This window comes from Lepisosteus platostomus, chromosome 4 (genome assembly GCF_059453375.1).
Source record: "Lepisosteus platostomus isolate fLepPlt1 chromosome 4, fLepPlt1.hap1, whole genome shotgun sequence".
Classification (NCBI taxonomy): domain Eukaryota; kingdom Metazoa; phylum Chordata; class Actinopteri; order Semionotiformes; family Lepisosteidae; genus Lepisosteus; species Lepisosteus platostomus.
In genome coordinates this window covers 76,277,877-76,305,029 of record NC_142614.1, presented here as the reverse complement: position 1 = coordinate 76,305,029, position 27,153 = coordinate 76,277,877, and the positions used below count along the sequence as shown (strand labels likewise).

Genomic DNA, 27,153 nt, shown 5'->3' with positions numbered 1-27,153 from the left:
AGCAGAAACCTGACCTGGATCTCCACTCATGTTTCTAGGTGGGAACTATTTTCCATTTCATCTTTGCAAGCTGACATAGGAATGAGAAGGCAAACCAGCCATCCAAGATCAAGACCCGAGCCCAGGTCAGATGTTGTCAAGGTGGGCACTGGACAGGGCAGAGCTCTCGGATCAGAACAAGCTTATCTCTGCTTGTCAAGGAGAGAAGGGGATCACAGAGGAGACTGGCTGTCTGACCCTGGAGAGCCTGGGTGCCTCCTGATTCTCCCTCTAGCCAGGCTCTGGAGTTCATACTACTTGCTCGGTGGGTAGGAGCTGATCTCTTTGGGCTCTGGGCTCTATGCCCCCTGAGCCCATGTCTCTCCAGCCTCACAGCTCCACCCCCTGGCCTCCAGGCAGCCTGGTCTGACCTGCTCTTCAATTAGAGCCGAGAGAGCCGAGGGTCAGGACCACCCCTCACGGGAAGAAACTAAGGTCCAGGGTCTTAGTGGGTATCTCAGATACTGCAGGAAGGATGAGCAGGAGACAGATGTCACACCTGGAGCACTTGCATGGATGGCAAGAAATTTGTTAAAATAACTTTCATGTAAATTGAGTTTTCAAAGTGAGGAATTGATATTGTAAAACAGAGACAATTCATTGGAAAAAAATGAATTGGTAAATTGAAATCTCTGGAGACTTCAGAATTAATCCTTTGCAAATGAAAACACAAGACAAATAATGAAATTGAGACAGAAGGGGGAGAGGAGAGGGAGAGAGGAACAGGGAGAGAGGGAGAGGAGAGGGAGAGAGGGAGAGGAGAGGGAGAGAGGAACAGGAAGAGAGGGAGAGAGGAACAGGGAGAGAGGGAGAGGAGAGGGAGAGAGGGAGGAACACTGACCGAAGCCACACTGACACTAACCAGCATCAGGACAGCACTGCTAGAGCACCACAACTCAGACGCAAGCACATCACAGCACAGATCAAACAGCAATATCTCACACACTGGGACACACACAAACACAACATAAACTGGAATGCTACAGAACCCTAGACAGACAACACACACTAGCTGAATATTTGACCAAGATAAGAAACAACAAAAAGAAACAGACCCTGACGAAGTACAGGCTCAGTGACCACAGCCTGGCCATAGAAACTGGGCGACACAGGCAGACCTGGCTGCCCAGAGAGGACAGGATGTGCTCCCACTGCCAGCGGGGAGAAATAGAGACAGAGGTGCACTTCCTACTGCACTGTGACAGATACTCTGGGATTAGAGAAACATTCTTCCCTGAATTCAGAAATCTAATCCCAGAGTTCCCACACCTGCCAGAATCACAATGGGTCCCAATCCTACTGGGAGAGGGAGGAGGGCACTCATCTGAACTGGCAGCTCAGTATGTGATCTCCTGCCACAGCCTGAGGAACAGTGAGCCTGTCTCCCAATAATGCTCCATCTCTTTACAGTATATGTAAATACTTTATGATATGTCTTTGTTGTAAATGTCTGTAATATGTCTGTAGATTTTATTTTATTTTTATTTAGTTTCATGTTAATTTTATTACTTCTATTTGCTTTGGCAACACTGATTGTACCCATCGGTCATGCTAATAAAGCACCTTGAATTGAATTGGAACAGTGAGAGAGAGGGAAAGGAGAGGGAGAGGAACGGGGAGAGAGAGGGAGAGGAACAGGGAGAGAGAGGGGAACAGGGAGAGAGAGGGAGAGGAACAGGGAGAGAGAGGGGAACAGGGAGAGAGAGGGAGAGGAACAGGGAGAGAGAGGGGAACAGGGAGAGAGAGGGAGAGGAACAGGGAGAGAGAGGGGAACAGGGAGAGAGAGGGAGAAGAACAGGGAGAGAGAGTGGAACAGGGAGAGAGAGGGAGAGGAACAGGGAGAGAGAGGGGAACAGGGAGAGAGAGGGAGAGGAACAGGGAGAGAGAGGGGAACAGGGAGAGAGAGGGAGAGGAACAGGGAGAGAGAGGGGAACAGGGAGAGAGAGGGAGAGGAACAGGGAGAGAGAGAGGAACAGGGAGAGAGAGAATGCTGATGAGCAGGGAGCCAACACAAGCTGCGCCGGGATCATGGGACAGCCACTGATGGCAAACACAGCTGAGCTAAGCGCCAGTCTGATTTCCCTCCTCCCTGTGCAGTAGGAGTCTGGGAAGAATCAGTCCAGGGAGACACTGGAGTCTGGGAAGAGTCAGTCCAGGGAGATACAAGAGTCTGGGAAGAGTCGGTTCAAGGAGAGATGGAAATCTTGGAGGACTTTGGGCCAGCAGACACATAATCTATCTAATGGAAATGGTATTTCACACAGCTCCGAGCAGAAATGAAGATGGGCCTGTGTGCCTGCAGTCAGATGTGAGCTCAGTACTTACTCTGTGATAAAGGTGTGTGTATGGGTGGTTTCCCAGAGGCCCCGTGTCTCCCTGGAGTCACAGGAGAGACAGGCAGTGTAATCGCGTCTGTCAGTGGGGACTCACCAGTGCATCGAAGACCAGTTTGTCGTAGGTCTCAGTGTCGGCGTGCTCCATCATGATGGTGAAAAGTGCGTCCAGAGTGTCCTGCAGGAACTGCAAACATCACAGACACAGACAGGGGAAGAGATGAGGACAGACACTGAGGAACAGCACGCAGACAGAGACTGACAGTCCAGCCACACAGGCAGCTCAAATAAAGCAAGGGTAAGAAACACTTTCAAAAGGATCGATATGGGTATATGTGTGTGGGGGGGCAGAATGTGGCCTGCGGGGGGCGTAGTGCACTCTGGATGTGGCTTTGTGTTTCAGGTTGAGAGAAGGAGCTGAGCACAAGGGGTTGATGGGATATCCTTCAGACACCATGTCCCCAGGGTGAGAAGATTCTGCTCCTTAAACTCCAACCTTAGCTAAGTAAGAAGTGTCTGTACGGAGCAGCGACCCTCGCTCCTGGCGCTAGTGCCAACTTCTCAACTCTAAACAGCACCAATTTAGATAATAAGAGCATAGGAAAGGTTACAACCGAGAGAAGGCCATTCATCCTGTCCTGTCTGGTAGCTAGCAGGTGATTGAGCCAGGATCTCTTCCAGCCATTGAAAGAAGCCAGGGTATCGACTTCAACAGCATGGCTGTGCACCGTGCGCCACGGCCACACTCCCACAAGCCTTGTCAGCAGGTCTGCAGCTGAGGAATCCCTGTGGCTCTCCAGGGCCAGGAGTGAGTACCGTCTGTTCGGACAATCACACGCCGCAGTGCCCCCAGCAGGTGTACCACAGCCTGCTGTGCCCCAGTCCGGTGGCCTGCGCAGGGAGATGCTCAGAGCTGCTGGGAGAAGGAGCACGCCAGGCCAGCGCTGCTGCCCTGAGGACTGGGGCTGGAAGGTGGTGCCCTCCTCAGCCCTGTCTCTCCTGCAAGACAGAATCTACCTGCCTTGTAATCCAAGGGCGTCTCTGCTGCTCCCTTATCTGGGCCCAGTAAATTACAGGCGAGACATACTGAAGGAAATAAGTGGACTCTCTTGCTGCTGTTGATCGCCTGATCTCTGGAGCGAGCTGCACAGGCACAGCAGCCATAAATACAGCAGACTCAATAAATGTTTTATAAACCTCACTGATAACCCGGGGTTAATAACGCCTCTGTTTTCCAGCTCACTCTGTAGCAGAGCAATGTTCTCCTAAAATTTCCTATATGTAAAAAATATACAGTCCTCCAAGTGCCCACACTCGCACCCCCATCCATCACCTCTGTAAAACTAGCGATATTAATCCTATTAATCCGAGCAGCCCAGGCTGGGCAGCTGTGCCGGGTGAGGGAGGGCAGAGAAAGAGAAGTGCAGAGGAGCGGGCTTGCTCAGTTTCCCTCTGAGTGCGGAAGGCAGGCTTGCACAGCTCCGCTCATCAGTAGTTCTCATCGTGCAGAAGATCTGCAATGCAGAGTCTTTGCTGGGCGAGGCACTGATACTTCCTGTGTTGGCGAGTGAGTGTGTCAGTGCATTAGTGTCAGTGTGCCACTGTGCCAGTGTGCCAGTGTGTCAGTGTGTCAGCGAATCAGTGTGTCAATGTGTCAGTGTGTCACTGTGTCAGTGTGTCAGTGTGCCAGTGTGCCTGGGTGGGTCGGCACTGTCATCCTTCCACAGTGGGAAGTACAGGAAGCGTCTCACCTTCATCACCTCTCCACCCTCCACCTTCCTCAGCCGCCTCAGATTCTGCTCCAGCAGGCTGGGGTTCGAGCGCCACTTCAACAGTCCAAGCAGATCCACTGGAAAGGAGAAGCAGGGGAGGTGAACTTGATGGAATACACTGCCTCCCTCTCTCGGCTCTACCCACTGGCCCACAGTGCCTCCCTCTCTCTGGGCTCTACCCACTGGCCCACACTGCCTCCCTCTCTCTGGGCTCTACCCACTGGCCCACACTGCCTCCCTCTCTCTGGGCTCTACCCACTGGCCCACACTGCCTCCCTCTCTCTGGGCTCTACCCACTGGCCCACACTGCCTCCCTCTCTCTGGGCTCTACCCACTGGCCCACACTGCCTCCCTCTCTCTGGGCTCTACCCACTGGCCCACACTGCCTCCCTCTCTCTGGGCTCTACCCACTGGCCCACACTGCCTCCCTCTCTCTGGGCTCTACCCACTGGCCCACACTGCCTCCCTCTCTCTCGGCTCTAACCACTGGCCCACGCTGCCTCCCTCTCTCTGGGCTCTAACCACTGGCCCACACTGCCTCCCTCTCTCAGCTCTACCCACTGGCCCACACTGCCCCAGTGCGACGCGCAGGAGTGGGACAGACGCTGTGGGATACAGACCGTTCTGTGTGAGCTTGGTGGAGCAGGTGAGGGTGCTGATCTGGAAGCTGTCCCTGGTGCTGACATTCAGGCTGGCGCTGCTCTTCAGGGTGGCTATGTTCGACCCCCTATGCTGCTGCCCACTGTCCCCCAGTGAGCAAGGCAGAGAGCCGTACTGACTCACATCCTCTAGCTTCCTGCTGTCTCCCTGAGAAGACGGGAAAGAAGGCCTGTTCAGTTTGTGGGTGCCTCGGCCAGGACAGAGCACTTTGGCCCATGGGTGTGGGCTCACAGCGAGAGCTGTCACCCCAAGCCAAGGTAAGGAAGCTGAGCTGCTGGCCTGCTCGGTGGGTAAGAGGTCTTGGGTTCGCTCCTGGTCTCCAGACCCTGCAGCCTCAGCGCCTGCAAGTCCGCACAGGGCCCCTGCCGCTCGCTGTGGCCTGGGCCACGGTTTTCTAATGACACTCCAGAGAGAGCAATTAATTACTTGTGGAGTGATTTCAATTGTCTGCGGTCTGTTATAGCAACAGCCCTTTCACAGACAATGATGAGGAACAGAAAACACCACTTCACGTAAGATAAATCCATTGTTCACCTTCTGTTAATCCTGCTCCCTGCTTTCTAGCCCCGGTTGTGCTAGCTTGCTTACTGCCAGGTGTGCTGGCACAGACAGAGAGCAGGTGTGAATGGACAGGCAGGACTCAGAGGTGTCCAGAGAGCTCAGGTGCAGCAGACAGAGAGCTGGTGTGAATGGACAGGCAGGACTCAGAGGTGTCCAGAGCGCTCAGGTGCAGCAGACAGAGAGCAGGTGTGAATGGACAAGCAGGACTCAGAGGTGTCTAGAGCGCTCAGGTGCAGCAGACAGAGAGCAGGTGTGAATGGAAAAGCAGGACTCAGAGGTGTCCAGGGCGCTCAGGTGCAGCAGACAGAGAGCTGGTGTGAATGGACAAGCAGGACTCAGAGGTGTCCAGGGCGCTCAGGTGCAGCAGACAGAGAGCTGGTGTGAATGGACAGGCAGGACTCAGAGGTGTCCAGAGCGCTCAGGTGCAGCAGACAGAGAGCAGGTGTGAATGGACAAGCAGGACTCAGAGGTGTCCAGAGCGCTCAGGTGCAGCAGACAGAGAGCTGGTGTGAATGAACAAGCAGGACTCAGAGGTGTCTAGAGCGCTCAGGTGCAGCAGACAGAGAGCAGGTGTGAATGGACAAGCAGGACTCAGAGGTGTCCAGGGCGCTCAGGTGCAGCAGACAGAGAGCAGGTGTGAATGGACAAGCAGGACTCAGAGGTGTCCAGGGCGCTCAGGTGCAGCAGACAGAGAGCTGGTGTGAATGGACAAGCAGGACTCAGAGGTGTCCAGGGCGCTCAGGTGCAGCAGACAGAGAGCTGGTGTGAATGGACAGGCAGGACTCAGAGGTGTCCAGAGCGCTCAGGTGCAGCAGACAGAGAGCAGGTGTGAATGGACAAGCAGGACTCAGAGGTGTCCAGAGCGCTCAGGTGCAGCAGACAGAGAGCTGGTGTGAATGAACAAGCAGGACTCAGAGGTGTCTAGAGCGCTCAGGTGCAGCAGACAGAGAGCAGGTGTGAATGGACAAGCAGGACTCAGAGGTGTCCAGGGCGCTCAGGTGCAGCAGACAGAGAGCAGGTGTGAATGGACAAGCAGGACTCAGAGGTGTCCAGGGCGCTCAGGTGCAGCAGACAGAGAGCTGGTGTGAATGGACAAGCAGGACTCAGAGGTGTCCAGGGCGCTCAGGTGCAGCAGACAGAGAGCTGGTGTGAATGGACAGGCAGGACTCAGAGGTGTCTAGAGCGCTCAGGTGCAGCAGACAGAGAGCATGTGTGAATGGACAAGCAGGACTCAGAGGTGTCCAGAGCGCTCAGGTGCAGCAGACAGAGAGCAGGTGTGAATGGACAAGCAGGACTCAGAGGTGTCCAGGGCGCTCAGGTGCAGCAGACAGAGAGCTGGTGTGAATGGACAAGCAGGACTCAGAGGTGTCCAGGGCGCTCAGGTGCAGCAGACAGAGAGCTGGTGTGAATGGACAAGCAGGACTCAGAGGTGTCCAGAGCGCTCAGGTGCAGCAGACAGAGAGCAGGTGTGAATGGACAAGCAGGACTCAGAGGTGTCTAGAGCGCTCAGGTGCAGCAGACAGAGAGCAAGTGTGAATGGACAAGCAGGACTCAGAGGTGTCCAGGGCGCTCAGGTGCAGCAGACAGAGAGCTGGTGTGAATGGACAGGCAGGACTCAGAGGTGTCTAGAGCGCTCAGGTGCAGCAGACAGAGAGCATGTGTGAATGGACAAGCAGGACTCAGAGGTGTCTAGAGCGCTGAGGTGCAGCAGACAGAGAGCAGGTGTGAATGGACAGGCAGGACTCAGAGGTGTCCAGAGCGCTCAGGAGCAGCAGACAGAGAGCAGGTGTGAATGGACAGGCAGGACTCAGAGGTGTCCAGAGCGCTCAGGAGCAGCAGACAGAGAGCAGGTGTGAATGGACAAGCAGGACTCAGAGGTGTCCAGAGAGCTCAGGTGCAGCACAGACAGAGAGCAGGTGTGAAAGGGCAGGCAGGACTCAGAGGTGTCCAGAGCGCTCAGGTGGAGCACAGGCAGAGAGCAGGTGTGTGTGTCAATGGAGTGTTAGTTTTAGCTGTCCAAAGCCAGGTGTTGTCTGGGCAGTGTCTTCTGCAGCAGCCAGCTCTGCTGTTTGGATCACAGCCCGCCTGGCTCTGCAGACGCACACATCGCTCCTCACACCTCCAATCATTTGCTCATCCATTCAAAGAGATCCCTGCTTTCTCCCCTGCTCTTAATTGCTTGATGAATTCCTCTCAGTGCAAGTTAACCTTGTAACAGGCTGGGCGAGACAGGCACAGCACTTTACGAGTCAATTAAAAGGCAATTTGGTTTCCAGGCGAGCAGAGGTGTTGATAAATGAAGTGGGAGCGAACACAAACAGCCAGGACACACACAGAGGGCTTCGATAACCCGAGAACAGCACCTCTCTAATTGAAAACAATTACAGCCCATTCACAGCATGAGCAGGGGAGCTGGCTGCACACAGCCTTAAAGTCTCCTTACACTGTCTCTTCCCCTAGTCTCCTCCCTCCATCCCCTCACCCCTCTCCAGCTCTCTTCTGAGAGCTCTGTTGACGTGACCAATGAATTACAGTGTCAAAGCAGCAGCAATTAGTGACCGTCAGATGATCGGCACAGTCTTAATAAGGGGAGGCTCAGTCTGTGTTCCTCGGGGCCTCCTCTTCCTCTCTCACGTCCAGGTTTGCTCTATTATTCAGATGTAAATATCACTCAAGCTTGAAAGGAAATAAAATTGAATGTAATAATATACGAGATAAAAGACTCCCTCTGTGTCCCCATTAGGGTCAGTCTTCCTGAGGCAGCCTGCCGATGAGGGTCTTGACGGAATTAACAGTGAGTAACAAAGCGCAGAACTGAGCTCAAGAACAGAAAATTCATTTGATACAAAACAGCATCAGACACAGAGAGAGAGAAACACTTCAAGTTCCAACCTTTGCTGTTGCAGCTGTTGCATTCAAGGGCTATTCTTAAACCGTGTACTGTAGCTGTTTTGATTTTTGATTTTTCAGGCAGTAATTCAATGAAGAAACGTCAGCTGAGGAAACAGCAGGCATCGTGAAGACTGGGGTGCATTTACAAAACTCCTGTCCAGTGGACAGCTGTCTGTCTGCCCCCAGTGATGTAAACGAATATTTATGAACAGGGAACGAGCACGTCTGCAGTGAAGAAACAAATGAACTCTACATTAAGTGCATTAAACCCAGAGGGTAGAGGAGGGCTGCTTTTCACCCAAAGAGGAAAAAGCCACCCAGCTGTGCTGTGGTGGCCGATACCCTGAACTTCTTTTTCAACGGCAAATAAGAATATTAACAGGGATGAGAAAAAATAAACCTCCAACTTGAAATGTGGTTTTAACCAATGCTTAATGAAGTAAGTCTGTACATGATACTTGAGGTCCGCCTCCTTGAGACGCATGACTGCAGGACTCCAGGTTTGAATCGGCTTTCAGGAATTTTTCATGACAGAGCTTCTGTGACATTTGAGTGTTCCTTGTAGGAAAATCTCACTTCAGCTCCTGCTGTCATAAAGGAAAGCAGTGTCTGGTTTTCACCACACATAATACTTCCCATCATGGCTGAAATGCTCAAGCCGGACAGAGACAGAGTTTATTCTTCAGTTGTTCTGCAGATCGTGTTACTCTGGGCGGTTTGTGACTCCATGGATGATTTTCTGGGTTGCTCTTGAGATCCTGGCAGGACAACTGGTCCTGAGTACAGTCACCATGGTCCTGAATGCTTTTTATTTGTAGTTTAATAGATGTAGTTCACTTCCTGAAGAAGGCTCAACAGCCGAAAGGTTGTGTTTCCTTTCTTCTCTTTTCAGCCTGGAATAAACCTTTACTTGTTTAATAGATGTTTTGTATTCTTCTCCTGACTGAAGAGCATCAGCTATTCTTTTTCAGAGGTTCTCCGAATCTGTAGCAGGATTTGTTTCCACTAATCTGTGTGGTGAAAATCAAACTCCCCAACCATTATACAGGACAGCAACACAGAAATGGGAATATTTTCATTTTCTATACTCAGAATTGAACAGAGCACAAAAGGCCATGTTAAATTTACAGAAATACTGAAACACAGACGCAGTCTTCAGGCGCTCCAACTGGGTGAATATTTGTTTCTAAACTGCTGTTTTTCCCAGGGTCTGTATTCACTCTCACCCTCTGCCTCCAGGACAGGTGCCTTGTTTCTGGGGCCGTTTCCCAGAGCAAAGCTGGCTGACAAATGATGGATGTATCCTCACCTCTAGACAACATACAGTATCCCCCTGCTCAAGTCCTGGGGACTGAGGCTCCATTAGGAACAATACCCAGCAGCCACAGGAGTCCCCCACGAGCTGGACTGAGAACTGCTGCGTGATCAGAGGACCCGGCCCATGGAGCCCAGACTCCAGCAGACGCAGCGGGCAGGAGCGCCCTCTGGCCCGCGGAGCCTCACCTTGTACAGGATGAGCAGGTGCTCCCCGTCCCGCAAGGTGGTGCCGTCCTTCTGCAGCAGTCGCACGTACGCCATGGCAAAGACCCGCTCGCCCTTGTCCTTGCCTGGGGGGAAACAGGGCAGCGCGGTCAGAGCAGGGCGCAGCCACCGAGACGACAACAGGACCAGATCGAGGACACTCGCCAGACACAGTCCACACACTCCACACACACACACACACACACACAATCGCCAGACACAGTCCACACACTCCACACACACACACACACACTCGCCAGACACAGTCCACACACTCCACACACACACTCGCCAGACACAGTCCACACACTCCACACACACACTCGCCAGACACAGTCCACACACTCCACACACACACACACACACACACTCGCCAGACACAGTCCACACACTCCACACACACACACACACACACTCGCCAGACACAGTCCACACACTCCACACACACACTCGCCAGACACAGTCCACACACTCCACACACACACACACACAATCGCCAGACACAGTCCACACACTCCACACACACACACACACACACACACTCCACACACACACACACACACACACACTCGCCAGACACAGTCCACACACTCCACACACACACACTCCACACACACACACACACACACACACTCGCCAGACACAGTCCACACACTCCACACACACACACTCCACACACACACACACACACACACAATCGCCAGACACAGTCCACACACTCCACACACACACACACACACACACTCCACACACACACACACACACACACTCGCCAGACACAGTCCACACACTCCACACACACACACTCCACACACACACACACACACACACACTCGCCAGACACAGTCCAGACACTCCACACACACACACACACACTCGCCAGACACAGTCCACACACACACACACTCGCCAGACACAGTCCACACACTCCACACACACACACACACTCGCCAGACACAGTCCACACACACACACACTCGCCAGACACAGTCCACACACTCCACACACACACACACACTCGCCAGACACAGTCCACACACTCCACACACACACACACTCGCCAGACACAGTCCACACACACACACACTCGCCAGACACAGTCCACACACTCCACACACACACACACACTCGCCAGACACAGTCCACACACACACACACTCGCCAGACACAGTCCACACACTCCACACACACACACACACACACACACACACACACACTCGCCAGACACAGTCCACACACTCCACACACACACACACACACACACACACACTCGCCAGACACAGTCCACACACTCCACACACACACACTCGCCAGACACAGTCCACACACTCCACACACACACTCGCCAGACACAGTCCACACACTCCACACACACACTCGCCAGACACAGTCCACACACTCCACACACACACTCGCCAGACACAGTCCACACACTCCACACACACACTCGCCAGACACACAGTCCAGCACACACACACACTCGCCAGACACAGTCCACACACACCACACACACACTCGCCAGACACAGTCCACACACTCCACACACACACTCGCCAGACACAGTCCACACACTCCACACACACACTCGCCAGACACACAGTCCAGCACACACACACACACACACTCGCCAGACACAGTCCACACACACCACACACACACTCGCCAGACACAGTCCACACACTCCACACACACACTCGCCAGACACAGTCCACACACTCCACACACACACTCGCCAGACACAGTCCACACAGTCCAGCACACACACTCGCCAGACACACAGTCCAGCACACACACTAGACAGACACACAGTCCAGACACTCCACACACACACACACACTAGACAGACACACAGTCCAGACACTCCACACACACACACACACACTAGACAGACACACAGTCCAGCACACACACTAGACAGACACGCAGTCCAGCACACACACTAGACAGACACGCAGTCCAGCACACACACTAGACAGACACGCAGTCCAGCACTACACTAGACAGACACGCAGTCCAGCACACACACTAGACAGACACACAGTCCAGCACACACACTAGACAGACACGCAGTCCAGCACACACACTAGACAGACACGCAGTCCAGCACACACACTAGACAGACACACAGCCCAGCACACACACTCCACAGACACGCAGTCCAGCACACACACACTAGACAGACACACAGTCCAGCGCACACATTAGACAGACACGCAGTCCAGCACACACACTAGACAGACACGCAGTCCAGCACACACACTAGACAGACACGCAGTCCAGCACACACACTAGACAGACACACAGTCCAGCACACACACTAGACAGACACGCAGTCCAGCACACACACTAGACAGACACGCAGTCCAGCACTACACTAGACAGACACGCAGTCCAGCACACACACTAGACAGACACACAGTCCAGCACACACACTAGACAGACACGCAGTCCAGCACACACACTAGACAGACACGCAGTCCAGCACACACACTAGACAGACACACAGCCCAGCACACACACTCCACAGACACGCAGTCCAGCACACACACACTAGACAGACACACAGTCCAGCGCACACATTAGACAGACACGCAGTCCAGCACACACACTAGACAGACACGCAGTCCAGCACACACACTAGACAGACACACAGCCCAGCACACACACTCCACAGACACGCAGTCCAGCACACAGACGCTCAAGCGACACACAGTCCAATTCAACAGACAGGCACAGACACTCAACAGTGCTCTTCACGTGCATGATCTTAGACTTGCTGAGGGCTGTTAGTGCACCCCCTGCTTTGTGTTCAGTGTTGTGCAACACATGCAGTAAACGCATCAGCATCAAGGCCGCCAATTTTTCTGCATGCAGAGGTCCAAAGCACACTGAGCACACCGAGCTGTGGCTTCACTCACTGTCGCTGGAGGAGCGGTGCTTGAACGTGAAGCGCAGATGAGTCTTCTGCACATCTTCAATGGGGATAGACACCTGTGGGGGCAACCACAGAGACGTCAGCACAGACACAGCACACAGGCCAATCTGGAGCCCATGCACTGAGAACAGCATTGACACCAGCCATTGACATCTGAGAGTGTGTTCACTCTCAGATTGTGCATTTGAGTCTGAAGCCCAGCCCTCCTGGGGCAGGTGAATGTGATCCCTCATGCTGACAGAGGAGGGTGAGTCCTCATGCTCAGGTGTTTGACTGTGATGAAGGGAGTGGGGGTGTGGCCCTGCTCCCCCACATCAGGCCTGCAGCAGTAGCCCAGGCTTCAGGCATTAGCAATGCAAACATCATTGACTGCAATCTCTGTAGGTCACGTAGGAGAGAAGCAACTGAGAAAATGAATTAATAATAAAAATTCAATTAAGTTTAGAATGTAATGACTTTGGTCCCCTGGGGACCCGCCTGTGTTTCAGAGATTCCGGAGGTGTCTGTGTGCCTCACCTTGACAGTCTCCATCCAGTGCTGGTGTCTCTGCTGGTAGTAGACCACCGAGCAGTACTCGCTGACCCTGGGGTCCCCCGCGCCCAGGCTGATGGCATTCTGCGGAGACAGGGGTGTCCTGAGCTAAGGCAGGTCTTGCCCGTTCACACCCACGACTGCCATGGCTGCATAGGAACAGCACTAACCCTGGCAGCGCAGGGGCAGGTGGACTCAGGGTCATGGGTTCAAGCCCCTGGAGGCCAGCTGTGGTCACCAGCTGGTCCCAAGATTGCTGGGCACATCCCCGCCCTGGGGACTCCTACACCCGCACTTTGTTAAACACTTGAGGAAACAGAGCGAGCCCTGCTTCTGCAAAGGGCCTTCACTTGAAGGACACCTTGAACTGGACTGCTTCACTCAGGGGACGGAAGTGAGGGGCGTCTTCACCACTGGATGTACTTTAGCCACGAAAAAAAAAGTAAGTGGTGCTTTAGAGAGAGACCAGAGACAGACCCAGCCAGAGTCACAGGAGTCAGCGAGACCAGAGACAGACACAGTCAGAGTCACAGGAGTCAGCGAGACCAGAGACAGACACAGCCAGAGAGACCAGAGACAGACACAGCCAGAGACACAGGAGTCAGAGAGACCAGAGACAGACACAGCCAGAGACACAGGAGTCAGAGAGACCAGAGACAGACACAGCCAGAGACACAGGAGTCAGCGAGACCAGAGACAGACACAGCCAGAGACCAGGGATGGCCAGAGCCAGAGACACTACAGTAGTAACAGGAGAGGCTGTGGCTCTGGGTGCTGTCTCATTAACGGAGGCGCTATGTCAGTAGCGCTGTGTCCTCACCGGCACCACCTCGCCGTTCTCATTGCACACCACCAGGGTCACCTCCACGTTCTTCTGCGTGCTCTTGTTGCCCTTGTCGAACTCGCCCTCCAGCAGGGTCACGTAGATGTCATTCCTGACATCACCTGGAACAGCAGTCAAGAGGTCAGTGCTGACCAGTGTCCCATCACACAATGGGTCAACATTGACCAGTGTCCCATCACAGCTATGACCACGATGGGTCAGTGCTGACCACTGTCTCGTCATAGCACTGACCATGATGTGCAATGATATGTAGCTTTTCAAATGAATAATTTAATTCAAATGAACAATGTTTTATCTACAAATGTGTGTTGGTATTAGATTTAGTATATTACCATTCTTTAACATCATAACTGAATTCATAGTTCCCCTTGTTTACAGCAGACTGGTTTCCAGGTGTGTCTAAAAATGTCCAGCCCCCACTGCCAGGCTGCTCCAGGAGTGTCTGGACATCTGTGCTCTCTCTGAGGACCTCATAACTCTGCTCTCACACCTGCGAGCCCTGATGCTGCGCTGCCTTGTCTACCAGCGACCTGGATTGCACAGAGATTTCCACTCTCCTCTCGGACAAGCCCATTGTGGCGACGGCCTGCTATTTCCTATCCATTACTCTCTTCCAAACCCGTCTCTCGGGCGTGAAAGGGAGCAGAATCCCTGATAAGATGATTATGATTTCCTAGCGCCGACTGAGCCGAGCGCTGCATCACGGATCGGGGAGAATGGTGACATCTCATTCATCTGCGGGGATGCCTGCAGCGGTCTGGCGCGGCAACGAGTGTAAATAATAATTCTGAAGTGTATCGCAGGCCTGGAATGTAAGTAAGCAATCATGCGCTGTGCTGAGTTGCTCCTCCTGTCTGGCTCCCACAGACCATCAAACTGCTCTGCACTGTCCAGAGCTGGAGCAACACTGACCTATCCTGCAGCACCTTGCGCTGTGAAACGTGCTACACTTCTGCAGCTGGTGCTGTGTCACGTTCTGCTTCACCAACTGTGAGGAGGAGCAACACAGGGGCCCCACCAGAGGGACACTAGTGACAACAGCGATCACCATCACCGCTGAGTGACAGTGTCCTGGGACAGCTGCTTTCTCGGAGTAAAAACCTTTTATACAGTAAAGTGCAGACAGACTCTTTCAGAACACCTCAGAGGAAAGCAATTTAAGAACATCGCAATCATATTCATGCCATGGTCATATTTGCGAAGGCGGGGGGAATATGACCAGGGCTCTGCACCGACACGAACCCCAGCCCCTGCTTGCACACAGCGTCTCGGCCTGTCTCACCTGGCAGGATGATCTCTGGGAAGCCCATCTTGCGTGCCGTCACTGCGTTCCTGTCCACCAGGTGGGGATGCTCCTTCCGGGCCTGCTGCATGTCCCCCTCCAGCATCCTGAGGGACACCCACAGCCCTGCAACAGCACACACGCCCCGCAGTGAGGGGGCAGGTCCACCGGTGGGGCACAGCGCATTGCAGACGAGAGCATGATCGCCTCTCGTGGGCATGGCCTGGTGCCACTCCTCTTACTGACCAGTGGGGGACGCTGGTACAGTATAAAGACTCTGGGCCTGTGCGTCCTCGACAGAGGGGTGAAGATGGGCTTCACTCCTCTTACTGGCCAGTGGGGGGTGCTGGTACCAACACTCAGTCCTCCCTTTGTGTGGGGACCCCATGATATGATCAGTGCTCAGAGTGCTCAGAGTGCTCACAGTGCTCAGAGTGCTCACAGTGCTCACAGAGCTGAGTGCTCAGAGTGCTCACGGTTCTCAGAGTGCTCACAGTTTTCAGAGTGCTCTCAGTGCTCACAGTGGTCACAGTGCTCAGAGTGCTCACAGTGCTCACAGTGCTCAGAGTGCTCACAGTGCTCACAGTGCTCAGAGTGCTCAGAGTGCTCACAGTGCTCAGAGTGCTCACAGTGGTCACAGTGCTCAGAGTGCTCTCAGTGGTCACAGTGCTCAGAGTGCTCACAGTGCTCAGCTGCGAAGCAGGGGAGTCCAGCTCCATTCCTGGAGAGCAGAGCGATCGCCTGGGCCTTCTGTCACCCGAGCTTGCCCTTTACCTGGAAACTGACCTTTTCGACCCCTGGGGCTCCCACAGCGCGTAGAGAGCCCACAAACCCCTACAAGACTGCACCCCAGCACGCCCTGCCACACAGCACAAGGTTCGGGCCAGTGCCCTGTCACTAAAGCCTTTCTCTTGCAGAGCTGTTTTCTGCAGAAATACTCAAATCCTCGTCACGTATCCCTGTGCCGGGAAGAAAGCTCTGCCAAAGAAAACATCTGGAGCAGGAACGGCACCCTAAATCTCTGCCTTTCTGTTTTGTAGCTGTTGGAAGAGGATGAGTGAGTGATTACAGCGGCAGGGAGTTCTGACATTTATCTCTATTATTTTCTAATTACAGGGCGCCCAGGTACAGCTTGTCAATACCTGACATCTGGTTCCTGCTATAGCTTCACACTCCGCTGAGCACAGCAACGGGCTGGGAGGCAGGCAGAGCAGGGCCTGCAGAGAGCGGAGACAGAGGCGGGGAGGGAGGTGGAGGATAAGGCCCAGCTGAAGAACAGCAGAATGAGGAGAGAAATGAGGAAAAATGCACAAGAACGGCAAAGGAAGAACTTTATGAGGATATGTAAAGGCAGAGAGAGAAAATGGGAAGGTGGAGACAGACAGAGACGCCCAGGTCCTGGAGTCTCGCTGCTGCACGCTCTGAGCTCCACCTTGGCCCTTGTGGTTGATCTCCTTGGCCTCTGTCCCCTTCCTGATCAGACCATGAAGGAAATCATTCTCAGCCGACACTCTGGGAGACACAGAAACAGGGAGAGAGGGGAGGTAAGGGGAGCTGCCCCAGGGTCACCTGCACAGTGACACAAGGCCGTGACACACATACACAGGCGGTGACACACACAGTAACACACAAAGCTGTGACACACACACACAGTAGCACACACACCCAGTAACACACATGGCCGTGACACACACACACAGTAACACACATGGCCGTGACACATGCGGTGCCCTGGTGACCACTCACTGCAGGAAAGGGATGAAGTGCTGCTTATCCTCATCACTCTCCACCTTCCCCTTGAGGATGTCTGTCACGTCCATCACTGCAAGACAGACACAGGGTTCAGGCCGACAGCGCCCCCCTCTGGCCAGCATGAGCCCTGCACTGGGATCACATGCGGGAGCACGCGCCGACAGAGCCGGAGAAATCCCTCGCCCGTGCTCCCGCATCCCAGCCGCAGGCCAGCCGCAGGCTCGGCATGACACTGGGGCAGAATCAATCCCCCATCTCTGTGGGAATGACTGTGACACCCTGCCAGACGCCAGACGCAGCGCCTGTCCGTGACACCAGCAAATCCCACCGCAGCACAGCTTTCTAGTGGAAATGGGTTTCTGAAGATTAGCAATGTGTACTTTTATTAACAGGAGATACAACAGGCTTTGTCTTGTTCAGGGAGACGCACTCGCAGAAGTGTATTAAGCTACAGTATGTGCCAGGAATAAGGCAGCTTTCATTTTCCAGAGGAATGCAGAACCTGATCTGGATATTCTGCAGTTAGGATCAGAGGATCAGAGAACTCAGAGAATATCAGACAACAGATGATTGTGGAATACATAAAGAATTTATTTTGGTCATGATCTACGGATCTACTCCATCATCAGAAGGATGACTTTGTTTGTTGAACACAGAGGCATAAACAAAGGGGTTGTCCAGCATTTCATTTTGACTGACATTTAGTTTCTTACATTTTCAGAAAATATAAATATCCCAGGTCTACAGCAAGATAGAGAAACAGTGGGTCCAGATCTAAGACCAGTAGAGACAAAGAGTCCAGATCTAAGACCAGTAAAGAGACAGTGAGTCCAGTAGAGACTCAGAGAGTCCAGATCTAAGACTAGTAGAGACACAGTGAGACCAGTAGAGACACAGTGAGTCCAGTAGAGACAAAGTGAGACCAGTAGAGACACGGTGAGTCCAGTAGAGACACAGAGATTCCAGATCTAAGACCAGTAGAGACACAGTGTGACCAGTAGAGACACAGAGAGTCCAGATCTAAGACCAGTAGAGACACAGTGAGACCAGTAGAGACATAGTGAGACCAGTAGAGACACGGTGAGTCCAGTAGAGACAAAGAGAGTTCAGATCTAAGAACAGTAGAGACACAGTGAGACCAGTAGAGACACAGTGAGTCCAGTAGATACACAGAGAGTCCAGTAGAGACACAGTGAGACCAGTAGAGAGACAGTGAGTCCAGTAGAGACACAGAGAGTCCAGATCTAAGACCAGTAGAGACAGTGAGTCCGGGTCTGAGGATAGAGACATGTTTCTCCAGTGTGGCAGTGCCCAGGCTCTCCTGGCACCAGGAGATTGAGAGCAGCGAGCTGCAGTGTGCTCAGAGTGACAGCAGTGCTGTGAAGAGCGTCTGGGGTCACAGGCAGATTGATGGAGCCCCTGACAGCCCTGGAAAACCCATCGTCCCAGCCTTGATGGATGACACCTATTACTCCTCCCAGGCCTGTGCGCAGGCCGGCGCCACAGCTCCTTATTCATCAGCGTCTCGGCTCCAGAGCCGCGCGGCTTTCCTTCCCCTTCAGTCTGTAATGTGTCATTTATTTATGTATGAGCGAACGAAAAGGGAAGCAGCTCCTGGGCTTTCATTACAGCTCCTTAACTAGCTGCTTCTGAACGGAGGGCCTCCGGCCATGCATTTTAATAACACAGGAGCAGGTCCCTCTGCTGCTCCTGGCCAGAAATATGAACATCGATCAGAGGGGTCGCCAGGTGATCAGAGCGCCGCTGCGCTCCTGGTGTGCAGGTCCCTGGACCGGCGCCCACACAGCACCTCTGACCCTTGAGGCTCAGAAAAGACATGGCCTTCACCCCCAGCCCAAGAGCGGCTCTGTGTCTTCTTCACGGCCAGCTGAGTGAGGAGGGCGATGGACAGGGGTAGGAGGGGGGGGGGGGCGAAGGAAGGGTAAGGAGAGAGACCTCTCTCTGCTGTGGGACCACCCCTGGGGCCCCACCCTCATGGACTATCTGGGGCGCACCGCAGAGCCTGGCACAACATAGAGGTGCCCGATTAAAACTGATGATTCCACAGCCCCAGAACGGACTCATCCTCTCTTCCCATATCATGACATCATAGCTGCCTTACACACAAGGCACAAGGCACAAGGCCAGCCAGCAGTCTGCTCCAGTCTGACAGCTGTCTCTGCAGGTGGCTCTGTCCTGTCTTGGACTCCTCCAGCTTGGCTTTAGAAGTTCCCAGCACCCCGGTGCCACTCTGCATCCCTGCAGGGAGCTGCTGTGTCCTGCTGTGTCCTACGCCTCACAGATTCGGCACACACTAGGACAAGAGGGCAGGGACACACTCATTGCTCCCTTCACAAGCTCTCTGATCGCTCTTGTGCCAGATGATAGCTGTGATTACAATGTCAAAGACCCCACTCTGGGTGCAGTGAGACCTGAGGCACGTGAACCGCGTGTTAATGCTGCGCGCGCCCGACTCCTCCACCAGCAGGCGGCCGAGACGGGAGCCTGATCGCTCTCTCCTGGAATACGAGCTGCACTTCTGTGTTCAAGTTCTTTTTAGTATGCCAGCGGCAACGCTGTTCGGTCCTTGAAGGAACAGCAAAGCTGGCTGTGAAATCACAAGACCGTCTTCACAGGAGGAGAGGAGAAAGAAGACAAACATGGAAACAATAATGTTGCTACAGGACCTGAACTCTGAAAACCCTGGTTTTTCAGTCCAAAGCTCAAAGGTCTAATCTTGACGTGCAGTTAATGAGCTTATTGCACAGTAACAGTTTAAAATCTCCCAGCTAGTTTGGTTTGGAATGTCTTGATTAAAGGGTGTATTGATTAGGCAGAGGCTGAATCATAGCACGTCTGCTCTCTCGATTCAGTGTCAGACTTCACTCCTCGTGCACACACACACAGCAGCCGACAGCTGCAGATCAAAGCCTTTCTTAACGGGCAGATTTCGAGTGGATTACCGCAGGACATGCAAAATTCTGAGCACACAGTGCACCGCGGGCTGCACGTCTACCAGTAACCTTTAAAAGGAAGATACATTTTGACAGAATCAATTTTTTTCTGGTTGTAAAAAACAAGATTCACCCCGCAAATTAATTTGTTGTACTTGAGGGACAAAGTGAGAGGGAGGTGCAGAGGCAGAGCAGAAGTGGAAGTGAGAGACTGCTAGAGAAACAAAGGGGCCTAGATGTTAGAGCCCAGAGAGAGGGAGGCAGTGTGGATAATGCGAATCTCAGATCAATAAGCTGCTAATATAATAATGAATTATATTCTCCTCTTGTGTACGTTCCTACTACTAGTCCGACTTTATTCCAGTGTCCTTGTAACATCCCACACTGACAAGCAAAAAATTGAAATATTTTGTCTTGTGCAAATTACCAGACTACCAGGGGACCTGATCCAAGTATTCATTGATAGTCATTCCAACCTCTTCATAATCAGCAGTGACACACAAGCCAGAGACCACCGGTGGAAAGTACAGGGAAGTGCATTTTAAACTGAGAACAGGAGACACACGCTCATACAAAGGGTTGAGGGAGGCTGGAATACACTGCACAGGGCGACACCCTGGAGTCTGTCAAGAAACAGCTGGCTGGATCTTCGGATATATCTTCAGATACACAAAATAAACAAATGAGCTAGCTGGGCCAAATGTTCCCCTCTCATCTGCCACCTTCCTGATATTATTCTTAAACACTTTTCAGGCACAAATAGTTTCTCTGTTTCCTGACTCTGATAACAGACAGAAACTGTGTTGGGAAGTGTGACAGAGACTGTCTCTCACAACTATCAAAGCTGTTCATCTGCCCTCATCAAGGGGTCTCCTAATTATTCTCATCACACCTCTGCAATCAAACACATTAATTAGTCAGCACCTAGTGACAAACAACATTAATAATTTATCTCTTAATTACAGGGCTACACGTAAGGGATAAACAGCACTGTGAAAATCAAATGTGTTTTTCAATTGTGCACAGATCTATCTCTTGTGAAAGTGAAGCTGATTTTTCCAGTAGAGATGAATGTGTGTTGACTTTTCACCGTTCAATCTCTTTTAGCTCATAGAATATTAATGGTCTATCAAAAGCCTAATTTGTCAAAATGTATTCTTATTACAGCGATGCTTGGCCATACTCAAGAGTTGTAAACTTCATATTGCTCTAACTACACTCCCCACATGGGAATGCTTATTGATTTATGTGTTAACTGATTGCTCAATGACTGATTGCATAAAAAATTAAGAGGACACAGATTATATAATCACATCTATTTCCATGTGTATGCAGGAGTCTGTAGAGCACAGTGTTTCTACTACTTGTTTCTACTAGATCGTATCTAACGGTCAGGAGCTCTAGATAAGATTTATAAGACAACACATCTGTTTATAGATGATAGTCCCAAGACACCAGAGCTTCCAGATTATTTCCTGACCCTGGTATGAGAATTCACTGTGTTCTACCTGTTGATACACAATCCAATCTTAACAGTTTCCTGCCTGAACAGTTATATTTTGCTTGCTTTTCTTAAAATCTCACTTCCTATAGCTTGAGAAGTGCTTATGTGCCACAGTTAAATCTTTCTATGGGGAGAAATGTCACTGCTCACGAGCACTGGAGAATGGAGACATGCAGGGGTCTGAGGACAATCACAGAGAGGAGAGGAGCTCCAGGAGACACAGCAGTGCTCACGAGCACTGGAGAGTGGAGACACGCAGGGGTCTGAGGACAATCACAGAGAGGAGAGGAGCTCCAGGAGACACAGCAGTGCTCACGAGCACTGGAGAGTGGAGACACCCAGGGGTCTGAGGACAATCACAGAGAGGAGAGGAGCTCCAGGAGACACAGCAGTGCTCACGAGCACTGGAGAGTGGAGACACGCAGGGGTCTGAGGACAATCACAGAGAGGAGAGGAGCTCCAGGAGACACAGCAGTGCTCACGAGCACTGGAGAGTGGAGACACGCAGGGGTCTGAGGACAATCACAGAGAGGAGCTCCAGGAGACACAGCAGTGCTGATGAGCACTGAAGAGTGGAGACACGCAGGGGTCTGAGGACAATCACAAAAGCTACACACACTGACTGAAGAACCCAAGGCATCAGATTCCAGAGTGCATCTTGCTTGTTCCACATGTGAACACCTGTTCATTGCTTGACTGGTGCTGCACTGTTGGACATTCAGGGGAGACATTAGTCCAGCACAGGAAGTGAAATGCACAGCCTGTTACTCTGTGGGCGATATACGAACAGGGACAAATTCCTTTTTGGAAAGAGGTTTTAAAATATGACCTGCCTGATGTATTCAATAGGGGATGTTTCAGAGTGTTTCAACAGTTTCAAATTGCAATCGTTTTTCTTGTTTATCTGCAACATTTGTTCCACCTGCAATGCTTTAGCATATTCTTATTTTATGAATGGGCTCTAGAGTAAGGTAGGAATAAGGATTAACAGTGCTGGTCATGAGAAGGGTCTTGTCCAATCGGTAGTCAGTAAAGCAGTGACATTCACAGGTGAAACAAAACGAGAGGATTAGGAAACTCTAGAAGTGGCACAGAAAATTCAGAGATTTGGATAAAATTCAAGATTGCAAATGCCTGGCAGCGGATGTTTCAAGTAGACAGTGAAGACTGTAACACAGAGGTAGCAAAAACAAACTATAAATAGAAAATGGGAAACTGATGCAGTGTTGGTGAAAAACAGAAGTGTGTATCAACTCATTTTCATTTTCTCACCACTGTGGGGAAGCCTAACAAAGTTAGGCTAACAAGTGCAGAATTTAAAACATTACGAACACACAGTACTCTTACATGCACTCCTATGGAGTTTCCTCTTGTGTCCTCTGGCGCATGGTCCAATATTGACTCTGAAGCCCAGTGGGCTCAGCTGATCAGCGCCAGTGAGCATTTCCATTAATGGCTCAGTCCCCTGTTCACAGGAGATAGAGGTGCTGTTCCTCTGGGCCTGGTGATGCTTCACGCCATTCTTCTCTGGACCGATTCCGGAGCACAACTATCTCTTCTGTAAGGCGGTGACCAGAATTGTCACGTTAATCTAGATGTCTTAGCTGATCACTGATCTATTCAAGCACAGAAAACTGTATACCCTTTCACGGCCAGCAGTTTGCGCTTCCTGGTGTTAGTCCGCGAGTCTGCTCTGACCTCGATGTCACCGATATCCTTGGAGACCCCCAAACAAAGCCCCCCCTGACTGAAGGGGACTGAGCGTGCTGAGTGTCCGTGGGCGAGGACAGAGGTGAGGCGCAGAGCAGAGGCAGAGGCTGATCACGACCATTTGAGAGAAAAGAAACAAGCACAGAAAGACACCAGCGTTCAGCAGCAGACGGGGTGGTGCCTGACCTGATACCCCTAGGGGGCGCCGCAGCCCCAGCGTGGCCTTGCGCGGGTTGGTCTCCTTCAGGTCCATGCGTCCGACGCGCACAATCTGACACACCAGCAGCACCCGCTCCCGGCTCAGATCACGCGTCCCCAGGTCCTGCGGGGACAGACGCAGACGTCACTGACTCACAGAAACTCCGGCTGTCACCAGTAACACACAATGACACAATGACTCACAGTAACACGCTGACACACGCTGCGATACAGAAACACTGTAACACACTGACACCCTGCGATACAGTAACACACTGACGCTGTGATACAGAAACACTAACACGCTGACACACGCTGCGATACAGAAACACTGTAACACACTGACACACTGCGATACAGTAACACACTGACGCTGTGATACAGAAACACTAACACGCTGACACACGCTGCGATACAGAAACACTGTAACACACTGACACACTGCGATACAGTAACACACTGACGCTGTGATACAGAAACACAAACGCTGAAACACGCTGCGATACAGAAACACTGTAACACACTGACACCCTGCGATACAGTAACACACTGACGCTGTGATACAGAAACACTAACGCTGACACACGCTGCGATACAGAAACACTGTAACACACTGACACACTGCGATACAGTAACACACTGACGCTGTGATACAGAAACACTAACGCTGACACACGCTGCGATACAGAAACACTGTAACACACTGACACCCTGCGATACAGTAACACACTGACGCTGCGATACAGAAACACTGTAACACACTGACGCTGTGATACAGAAACACTAACGCTGAAACACGCTGTGATACAGAAACACTGTAACACACTGACACACTGCGATACAGTAACACACTGACGCTGCGATACAGAAACACTGTAACACACTGACACAGACTGTTATACAGAAACACTGTAACACACTGATTCACTGTATTACACTGACACACTGACTCACAGTAACACACTGACACATTGCGATACAGAAAAAGAGTAACACACTAACACACTGACTCACAGTAACACACTGACTCACAGTAACACACTGACACATTGCGATACAGAAACAGAGTAACACACTGACACACTTACTCACAGTAACACACTGACTCACAGTAACACACTGACACATTGCGATACAGAAAAAGAGTAACACACTGACACACTGACTCACAGTAACACACTGCAATACAGAAACACTGTAACACACTGACACACTGATTCACTATGACACACGGACTCACTGTAACACACTGAAACAGGCCACTTTCTTATAGTGATGGTTTGGGCAATGAAATTCAGTGTATCTGAAGTTCAAAAACTGGACAAACACTTGTGCTGCAGCACAGCCAGGCCTAGCACGTGGAGCCCAGAGAGGCGATCTTGAGCCAGGGCCTGGACACGTCCAGCCACAGGGACAGCAGCCACGGCGGGGCTCACCGTGAAGATGACCTTCAGGTTGTTGAGCTTCTCGATCTCCTTCGGCAGGCCGGTGCTGGCCCAGCGGATGAGGAAGTTCTCACTGCAGCAAGACAGAGCAAAGCAACAATCAGCTGACCCACCTGAGCCAGGCTCCAGAACCAGCAGCAGGATTCAGAGATGGTGTCAGCCTGAGCCCGCAGTCCAGGAGAAAGCCCCACTGCACACCACCCTGGTGGTGCTGTGTGAGGAGCAGTCCTCAGTGTCCAGGCTGCTGAACACTCTGAGCAAGAGCACTAACAGAGTAACATCATGGAGTGAATCAGGGAGCACAGATAGAGCATATAGTGTCCAGAGAGCAACAGAGTGTAGATCTCATGGACAACACCCACAGAGAGAGTGTAAGAGTGAGAGAGAGTGTAGATCTCATGGACAACACCCACAGAGAGAGAGTAAGAGTGAGAGAGAGTGTAGATCTCATGGACAACACCCACAGAGAGACATATCTACAGTATATGTAAATATTTTATAATATGTCTTTGTTGTTAATGTCTGTAATGTCTGTAGATTTTATTTTACTTTTATTTTTTGTTGTTTCATTTAAATTTCATTATTTTTTATTATTTTTATCTGCTTTGGCAACACTGATTGTACCCATCGGTCATGCTAATAATGCACCTTGAATTGAATTGAATTGAGTACGAGTGAGAGTGTAGATCTCATGAAGAGAAGCACAGTTCTGTGTCCTGGACCACATGCACATACACACACACCCCAAATCTGCACTTACATGACAGAACTGCCTGATTTCACATGCTTGAAGATGACAATCACAAAGTTCCACTGGAGAGAAGAGGAGCTTGTTGCAGCCAGGGAAGCAGACAAGCTACCACAACATGCTCAAACCCCAGAGCACAACTGGCTGATGGGGGTTTGAAACGAGATTGTGGTACAAGACGTTAAGGCTGCTGTAAATACATACTGCAGTATCCACAAACTGTGGACTGCTCTTAGCTGTAAATTAAATGACACACCTCAGCTGATAGTACCTATTAAACCTCTGAATGACCCGGAATCTCGAATTTTCAGTCATGTCGTTCGGTATGGCTCTAAGGAAAATCCAATATGTTCTGCATCAGTGTTTTACAGACAGTGTGTAACGAACAGTTCTTTCCAGACCCTATGCGGACGACACAATCCGACGAAGTGGGGAAACACTGGGGAAACGTCATGCAGGAATACGGGGCTGAAGACAGGGGGGCGTGTCCAAGGTGCGCTGGTGCACGGGGGAGGTGTGGCCGAGGAGAACAATCCAAAAGAGTAGTCCTTAGAGAATATCCAAAACACAAGGGTAAGTCCAAAACCAGGAGATCCATCAGAACACGAAGTTAAAACCACGAAGGCCGGGTCGGAACCGGCGGACAGGGAACAGGAACGGGAACAGAGGTTAAAACCTTAACGGGACCAGGCGCTTCCAGATCCCGGACTCGCACGATACGGAAATCAGATGCAGAGCCCGGATGAGCGTCAGCGCCTGGCTTTTAAGGTGGGCTGGGAATAGGAATCAGGTGCACAGAATAAAGTCTTAAGTGAAGGGCTGGAGCACCCTTAAGGAGGAGGGACTATAATCGTGACACATTGATCAAAGAGCCCTCCTGCCTTCTACCTGGTATAAGCACAGCGTTGTAGTAACACTGCAGGAGCTGGCACACCCAGATCAGCACCCAGCCTCATGCCACCTGAGCCACATGAGCACCCCCTCCCTGTTGTCTGAGTGTGACCTTGAGCTGCTGCCTGATGACTGTAGCACGCAATCCAGGACAGGAGGAGGTGACTAACCGTCTGAAATCATTCACAGCAGCAGAATCACCCGGGCCTGTGTGTGCCGATCAAGACAGATATCTTAACCATCTCCATCAGCCTGATCAGCCTGTCTCCCCAGGCTGCTGCTCACACTGAGCCCCTCTCCACTCCCCATCTGAGGATATCAAACACTCTGGTCTGTGTCGAAATGTGTTTCACAGGAAGAGCCCGAAAAACTGTTGAACAAATCCAGAGAGAGAGAGATTCTTCACTACACCTTTAAAAAACACTCATCCCAGTGTTGAATCTGGTCTGTGTCTCTGTCCTTTATGACCGTCGGACTTGGGGTGCCTCTTGTAAGGAATACCCAATGAAGAGATATGTGGATCCTGTGCAGACGCAGGAGAAGGTAGGTGTCGAGGCAGGCAAACAATCAGGAACGTCAGG

At 51.7% G+C, this 27,153-nt stretch overlaps 1 protein-coding gene across 2 annotated transcripts in view; it reads right to left on the bottom strand.

The window, feature by feature from the left end:
- The window catches only part of LOC148673874 (dedicator of cytokinesis protein 2-like), a 260,919-nt gene that overhangs the window by 213,466 nt on the left and 20,300 nt on the right, over positions 1 to 27,153 (bottom strand). For both annotated transcript variants that reach the window (XM_088630800.1, XM_088630801.1), the window contains 12 exons: positions 24,925 to 25,006; positions 23,477 to 23,612; positions 17,117 to 17,192; positions 16,803 to 16,882; positions 15,371 to 15,496; positions 14,065 to 14,189; positions 13,230 to 13,328; positions 12,697 to 12,769; positions 9,761 to 9,864; positions 4,765 to 4,951; positions 4,124 to 4,221; positions 2,470 to 2,559 (listed from right to left, as the gene is read on the bottom strand). In XM_088630800.1, the coding sequence (XP_088486926.1) occupies positions 2,470 to 2,559; positions 4,124 to 4,221; positions 4,765 to 4,951; positions 9,761 to 9,864; positions 12,697 to 12,769; positions 13,230 to 13,328; positions 14,065 to 14,189; positions 15,371 to 15,496; positions 16,803 to 16,882; positions 17,117 to 17,192; positions 23,477 to 23,612; positions 24,925 to 25,006 (1,276 nt within the window). The remainder of the gene's footprint in view (positions 1 to 2,469; positions 2,560 to 4,123; positions 4,222 to 4,764; positions 4,952 to 9,760; positions 9,865 to 12,696; positions 12,770 to 13,229; positions 13,329 to 14,064; positions 14,190 to 15,370; positions 15,497 to 16,802; positions 16,883 to 17,116; positions 17,193 to 23,476; positions 23,613 to 24,924; positions 25,007 to 27,153) is intronic.